The following is an 8,080-nucleotide window of genomic DNA, read 5'->3' as shown; positions in this document are numbered from 1 at the left end:
AGGCAGAATAAAATGGGAATCTTTGTCAATACAGTTCATTATGTGCATCAGAGAAGAGGAAGAATTTGCTTGGTTTTTCCATTTTGTGATGTTTTATCTTGTTCCAGATCCGATCAGTGTAACATAAAAGGCTGTCAGCTTTAATCTTAGTCACTGACAAGACCTTACTTTGAAATTGTCCGTTCAAAAAGTGTCTCCATAATATCTTTTATCTTTCTGTCCTCGTTTTTTCTCCAGGATCATCAAAAAGTGACCCATAAATTCTGAAAAGGAGAGCAATTTGCCATTCTACTGAATTTTCACATGAATTAAATGAGTGTATAATAACTTTATAATTTCATCAACAAATTTGTGAGATGGTAAAACCGCATTTTTATTAGTATTTTGAGCACAGCACAGTAACCCTTTACATTGAGTCTCTATGTGGTTGTTGACCTTGGATAGGTCACCTGGTATTTCAACTGAAGTTGGTACTCCACCTTTTATTTTTTTAAATGCATCAGTCGAAATATTGATGAAAGGTACAATTTATGCCACTTAAGAAGAAGCTCATCAGGGTTAGATTAAAAGTTATGTAACATGATGTTCAATTATTGGAAATCAGACCACAGAGTACAGTGCACCACACAGTGCTCTCAACTTATTATGAACCAAGGTCATTTAATAGAACATAGCACTATATATAATATAGGGCTTCAACTGTTTTTAAGAGAAAATGACACATTGCATTAAGGAAGTATTTAGACCCCTTAACTTTATTTTTTTGTTAAAATGTTTAAAAAAATTCCACATCAATTTATACTCTATACCCCATAACGACTAAATAAAAAACAGATTTCTGATAAGTTTATTTTAAAGAAAAAACTGGAATAATTCCAGAAGTATTCAATTTCGGACCAAGTTTACAGACACATGATTTTTGACGTCATTTACTCTCAGTTCCACACTGACTTTCTTTTTTGTCAAACTTAATTTGAAAAATATTTTGAAAGTCAGTGCAGTGGTAACCAAAATTTACCAACATTCTTCAAAATATATTTTTGTGTTCAGGAGAAGGAAGTCACCAAGTTTGGAACGACGTGACGTGACGTGAGTAAATGTTGAAGCACCTTTACAAGCAATTACAGCCTCAATTCTTTTTGAGTTTGAGATGCGACAAGCCAGAATGCTTGTTTGTTTTATTCAGGACGTTTGAGAATTTCTTTCTTTCTGACAAAGTTGTCATATAATGTATTTTATACATCGACACGCCCTCTTGTAGTGTTAATAAGAAGAGCTGTATCAAAAGAGGCGTGCTTCAGGTCTGCTATATAAAACACGAGCAAGCGCCCTCAGACAGACAACTGAGAACACAGGGAGCTGCTCTGTCAGTCAAACCATCACAAGAAATACAGTCTGCAAGAGGAAGGTAAGTAAAATAACATTTTTGTTTTTATTCTAATCTTAAGTCATCATTGTTAATGTGAAAGTTAAATTTCGAAATTTACAAAAGAAAAGTAGCCTATGATAATCCGGGCTGTTACAAGAGCTATTAGCTAGTTCAAAACTCATTACTCAAAAATAATTACAGTATTTCTAATTTGTTCTACAATTAAAAATGTCAATTTCATTAACATCATCATCATATTTTGTAGTTGTTGTAGGTAAACGTGTGATCAATTAAACACAATGGGAAAACTAGGCCTATATTACACACACACACGGTTTTATGAAAAGTGAAGTTTTTAGATCAAGAAGAAGATCAAGCCTGTTGACTTGGTTTACATTATAGCCTACAATAATTTTTTATTTTTTTTTCAATTCAGGAAGGAGCAAAAAGGGAAAAGTGACAATTAATTATAATGAATAATAATACAAATTATTTCATTATTTACAATTTTGTTTTATATCTTTACATACAAATGTAATATATAGTTTGTATAAATGCTTAGTTCTGTCATGTAACTCTAGATGGCGCAGGCTGATCGGTCCTTAACAGGGGGGCAGTGTTTCGGAAAACACTGAAGCTTCCCCAGGTGTCGCCATTGATTAGCGGACCATCGCCTGCTGTTAGCATTCCATTGACTCCCATTCATTTTGGCGTCACTTTGACAGCGAATAACTTTACATTTGAGGCGTTTAAAGACTCCGTTTGTCCATTATTTATTTCTAAAGAAACACGAAAATGTATAAAAGGCTCCATTACCTTGTATCTTACATTATGGCCCCGTAGAAGCAGTTTTTGTAAAAATAGGCTAACGATTGCGTCATAACCACGCGACTCTCTGTCGCACAGTAGAGAGATTACCGTATGGACAGGAGGAGAAGCTCACGGGCAATCGGGGGGACTTGGAGGCAAAATGACAAAGTAATTAATCAGAATACTTAGCAAAAGTTGCTCCTGCTCCTAGCTCATGGACACCTCCTACTCACACTCTCCATCTCTGCAAGTTTCGGAAGGGAATGATTCAGATTTCTCTTGGCACAGCTACTAGAAGACAGACAGGTTGCTCTCGTCACATCTACGTCGACAAGCTCAGTTTGAGTCTGCGCAGTACGCTCAGCCATCAGGAAGTGAGAGCTTCTAATTGACTTCACTTTTCTCCGTTGAAACCTATGTCGCTGTGTCCAGTTTATATACTGTCTATGGTCCTTAACGCAAGCTGATGATATTCACAGCGTTAACTACTTGGCACAAGCTGATTGGTTCATGTTGTATCTGCAGCCAATGAGCTTGCTGCTCAACATTTAAATGGCTGGTTACCATTCACTATAGCAGTTGCTGCGCACTTTCAAAGTTCGTCTAAAACTCCCCACCTTCCCCAGCTCCACCTGTATAGATCAGCAGCAACAATAATCTACTACAACAGCAATATCAATAACAGCAGCAATTCAGCAGCAGCAGCGTAGCAGATCTATTCCGCCAGGACCAAATACATTAACATTGTCATATCAATTATCATGCTAAAATTATTCAGAGAGTTGCCATGATAGAAATACATTTTATTGTATAAAAAAAATCAAGCTCTGTTTTATGAAGTAATTGTTCAAAACTAGGCTAAATTTACATTTTAGTTGCATGCATGAATCATGTGATCCCATATGTATTACAGAGTCAGCTTCATCTTCTTCTTCGCTGTTTTCTAGATGCATTCTCATCAGTTCATGTTCATGATCATTGCTGTAATGTGGATAGTGACAGTCACAGAAGCATATCCATACACACCACCAGACACAGTCATCCCTGCAGAGGACCTGACCAAATACTACACTGCCCTGCGGAACTATATCAAGCTCATCACACGACAAAGGTAAGATTAAAAAGTGTAAATTAATCAGTTAAGACAGAAAGCAGGACAATGGCAAAGTATTTAGCAAAGTGCAAGCAAGTTGAAATTGAGTTTACAAAGAAATAGGCTACAGTATTCATATTGTCATAATTTAAATAATAATAAAACAAGTGACACTTTCTCTTATTTTGGAGAATTTTGTACAGCCTTTTTTATTTCTTCTGATGCTTTTGTAGCTATAAGTTATGGAAGATTGTTTCTGCCACAGAATAAAAAATAAAAAAGTAGTTGCAACTTTTCATCTCACGATTCTGATGTGTTTTGCCCCCCGCAATTTGACAATTGCGAGTTTATATCTCAATTAAGAGAATTGTAAACTCAGAATTCCAAGAAAAAAGTCAGAATTGTGAGATACAAACACAATTAAAAGAGGTAATTGTGAGTTTTTCTGACTTTTCTTCTCGCAATTTCAAGTTTATAGGTGTGTCCAGTCCATGTTGGAATTACCGTAATTATGAGAACGTAGAACTCGTAATTACAACTTGTAAACTCAGAATTTTCTGGGAGCTCTGACTTGTACCACCTGACTGCTGCAGATTCATTTTGGTGTTGTCGTAAAAACACATAATTCCAAATTCAAGGAAGTGAATAGCTCTGAATAGATCATCACGGGTCATCATATCGAAATTACGGTAATTATTACATCGTGTGAACACAGCATAAATATCACAATTCTGAGAAAAAAAGTAAGAATTGTGAGATTTATGCTGCGTTCACACCATGTCATAAATACTGTAATGACGAGATGACGACCAGGCTTTTTAACTTTTATAAGTTTATATCACACAATTCTGACTTTATAATTCGCAATTGCGAGTTTATAACTCTCAATTCTGACTTTTTTTTTTCAGAATTGTGAGATATTAACATGCAATTGTGCGTTATAAAGTCTGAATTGGGAGATAGAAAGTCACAATTACCTTTTTTATTTTTTATTCCGTGGCAGAAACCAGCTTCCATAGTTGTTGTCCTAACCTCTCTCAGGTATGGGAAAAGAAACAGTCCTGAACCCATATTCCTGAGTCTGCTGTTGAGAGAGACACCAGGAAGCATTCCTGAGTCCACATATGAGGAAGCAGGCACTGAACATGACAGCATCAGGTTAGAACACTGCACATTTTTCATTTAGCTGGAGACTAGATATGATGTTTTTATTAGTTGTGTGTCATACGTTACAAAGTAGATTATAAAAACTTTAAATGAAAAAGGTTTTGTATAATTTCCTCTCTCTCTTTTTCATGTTATACAAAGTTACAAAGATTTTGCTTTTTGATTGTGTCATTTCAGATTCAAGGAAATGCCAATATGATGATGGAAGATTTTTATCAACCACAAATCGATGTCAGCGGTGACCAGATAGTGGCAGTGTGCAGCTTTAAACCATTGAATCCTATACAGTGTCATGAGAAATCGAGTCCTCCCCCAGGAATTGGGTCTCCTTTAGGACCCAGACGGTAATGCCTGATTAAAAGTTGTTATTGTGATGTCTTGACTAATTATAACTTATTTAACTATTGTTTGATGTTTATTACATTAAGTGCACAAACAACATGTTTGAAATTTAAAATTAATTATTATGTATTGCATTATAAAACAAACTGGAAAAACTTTTTATTTAGAAGCAACATACTATGTTCTATAAAAGTAATTTAATATAAATTTTACACAATAATAGTAATGTGGTACAGTATAGGCTATAATAATACTATAATACATTTTTAATAAATGAATTGTAATGCTAAGTACACACAAACGTCATTAATTTGGAACATGTAATTAGGAACTATATTGAAAGCAAAAAACATACCTAATATAATATAAGCTTAGCTAACAGGCTGATCTTGTAGATGTATGCTATTCTAGAATGTAAGCTAACTAAAAAAAATGCTTTATTTCACAACCAATAGTGTCAGTTATATACTAGTCTATAAACCATGAAATTTAAAAGGTCATTAAATTAAAATGGTTTAAAAAGGTTTTAAAATGGTCATTATAATGCATTTTAAATTACAGAAATCATAACGTGATTTTGCAGGAATTGTAATCAGGCGCTCAAAAAACTACGGTTGAACTAATGGGATCACTGGGGGTCCTAAAGGAGACCAGTTCCTGGGGGGACTCGATTTCTCACCACAACGGCGTTCATTATGTTCTGTACTATGGGGGTTATGCGCAACAAACTTCTGTATTCTGTAAAACAGGTTGCGTTGCTTCTGGCTCAGGTCTTTTGTATATGCTCTTATTAAATATAAAGCCCCTTTACTCAAGATACCTTCAAAGGAGCGAGCTAAGATGAGCATAACCGATTGTACATCACATATGCAGATTGATATCGAAAAAAAATCTTCTTCTTACTAACATTTTGATATTTACACTGGATAAAACACCACACCAACAATTAAAAGAAATAGATAGGTTAGCCGATTACCTCAAAAGTCTATAGATATCGCCATCAGTTCGTACTTTCATTAACGCTTTCTCTGACAAGCAGATGCAATGAGACCTGTTTTCCTGTTTGTTCATGTGACGTTTGGCATAAAGCCTATTCAATTCATTATACAGTGTTTGTGAATTAAATGCATTGAAGAAATGAATATTAACAGTTGTATCTTCATTAAATCACAGACACATTATTAACCTTATAATAGACTGAAAATATTTTATGCATGAATATAGTCTTTCGTTTTTACTTTTCCTGACACTTTTCAGAAATGTAAGTTTCTGAAATATATTTTAATATCAACAGAGAACATAATACCTTACTATATATATTTTTAGAATACCTTAGCATATAAAATTATACCAAATTATACCAATTATAATGTATGTATCTGTTAAAAAGGGTAGCCTATGTATAACATACATATACACTGAACAAAATTATAAACGCAACACTTTTGTTTTTGCCCCCATTTTTCTATGTACACAAAAGGCCTATTTCTCTCAAATATTGTTCACAAATCTGTCTAAATCTGTGTTAGTGAGCACTTCTCCTTTGCCAAGACAATCCATACACATCACAGGTGTGGCATATCAAGATGCTGATTAGACAGCATGATTATTGCACAGGTGTGCCTTAGGCTGGCAAAAATAAAAGGCCACTCTAAAATGTGCAGTTTTACTGTATTGGGGGGGTCCGGGGGGGGTCCGAAAACCAGTCAGTATCTGGTGTGACCACCATTTGCCTCACGCAGTGAAACACATCTCCTTCACATAGAGTTGATCATGTTGTTGATTGTGGCCTGAAGAATGTTGGTCCACTCCTCTTCAATGGCTGTGCGAAGTTGCTGGATATTGGCAGGACCTGGAACACGCTGTCGTATACGCCGATCCAGAGCATCCCAAACACGCTCAATGGATGACATGTCTGGTGAGTATGCTGGCCATGCAAGAACTGGGATGTTTTCAGCTTCCAGGAATTGTGTACAGATCCTTGCAACATGGGGCCGTGCATTATAATACTGCAACATGAGGTGATGGTCGTGGATGAATGGCACAACAATGGACCTTAGGATCTCGTCACGGTATCTCTGTGCATTCAAAATGCCATCAATAAAATGCACCTGTGTTCGTTGTCCATAACATTTGCCTGCCCATACTATAACCCCACCACCACCAAGGGCAACTCGATCCACAATGTTGACATCAGCAAACCGCTCACCCACACTGTCATATACATGCCATATGCCCTGTACAGTGAAAACCGGGATTCATCCGGTGAAGGTGAAGATGATGGATGTGGAGGTCCTGGGCTGGTGTGGTTACACGTGGTCTGCGGTTGTGAGGCCGGTTGGATGTACTGCCAAATTCTCTGAAACGCCTTTGGAGACGGCTTATGGTAGAGAAATGAACATTCAATTCACGGGCAACAGCTCTGGCGGACATTCCTGCAGTCAGCATGCCAATTGCACGCTCCATCAAAACTTGCGACATCTGTGGCAATAAATAAAATCTGTGGCATCTGTGTGATCAAACTGCACATTTTAGAATGGTCTTTTATTGTGGCCAGCCTAAGGCACACCTGTGCAATAATCATGCTGTCTAATCAGCATCTTGATATGCCACACCTGTGAGGTGGATGGATTATCTCTGCAAAGGAGAAGTGCTCACTAACACAGATTTAGACAGATTTGTGAACAATATTTGAGAGAAATAGGCTTTTTGTGTACATAGAAAAAGTCTTAGATCTTTGAGTGCAGCTCATGAAAAATGGGGGCAAAAACAGAAGTGTTACGTTTATAATTTTGTTCAGTGTATATGTATATACAATACACATATATGTTAAAAGAAGTCTATATGCTCACCAAGGCTGCATTTATTTGACCCAAAATACAACAAAACCAGTAATATTTTGAAATATTTTTACAATTTAAAATAACTAGCATAATTAGTCCAGTCCTCAGTGTCACATGATCCTTCAGAAATCATTTCACTATTTTTCATTTTAGAGACCCTTGACCAATAGGCTTATATAAAGGGAAAAAAACATCTATAATTATATAGTTCTGTTTCAAAGAAATGCTTTAAATGTGTTGACTCTACTGGACAACACGCGCAAGATTAAAATCGAGGTGACCGCCTGAAGATGTATCTGAAAATTCAAGAAACTGATCATTATTATATCATAGATAGATTCATGCGTGATCCAGTTATTGGTTTTATTTTATAAAATTGTTATAGATGTCCAAAATGAAAGTTCCCTAATAGATTCTTTATAAAGGGAATTCAAATTTTTTTTTTTTACATCAGGG

General features: G+C 35.9%; 1 protein-coding gene across 1 annotated transcript; it reads left to right on the top strand.

Moving 5' to 3' along the window:
* Positions 1 to 1,354: 1,354 nt before the first annotated feature.
* Positions 1,355 to 5,925, top strand: LOC309483066 (pro-neuropeptide Y-like). The gene is made up of 4 exons (XM_082148707.1): positions 1,355 to 1,408; positions 3,127 to 3,290; positions 4,314 to 4,430; positions 4,617 to 5,925. Exons 2-4 carry the CDS (start codon positions 3,127 to 3,129, stop codon positions 4,636 to 4,638), a joined length of 303 nt encoding a protein of 100 aa, XP_082004833.1. The 5' UTR covers positions 1,355 to 1,408; the 3' UTR covers positions 4,639 to 5,925.
* The last annotated feature ends 2,155 nt before the right edge of the window (positions 5,926 to 8,080 follow it).

The sequence above is a fragment of the Leuciscus leuciscus genome, assembly GCF_965113295.1.
Source record: "Leuciscus leuciscus genome assembly, chromosome: 20".
NCBI classification, from domain to species: domain Eukaryota; kingdom Metazoa; phylum Chordata; class Actinopteri; order Cypriniformes; family Leuciscidae; genus Leuciscus; species Leuciscus leuciscus.
The sequence above is the reverse complement of the archived record's forward strand: the minus strand, read 5'-3'. Positions and strand labels throughout refer to the sequence as shown.

Bases quoted from the DNA above. Each gene is read 5' to 3' on its own strand.
- LOC309483066 (XM_082148707.1), top strand. From the start codon at position 3,127: ATGCATTCTCATCAGTTCATGTTCATGATCATTGCTGTAATGTGGATA. The intron at 3,291-4,313 runs GTAAGATTAAAA...AACCTCTCTCAG, and splicing joins AAGCTCATCACACGACAAAG to GTATGGGAAAAGAAACAGTC. The intron at 4,431-4,616 runs GTTAGAACACTG...GTGTCATTTCAG, and splicing joins ACTGAACATGACAGCATCAG to ATTCAAGGAAATGCCAATAT.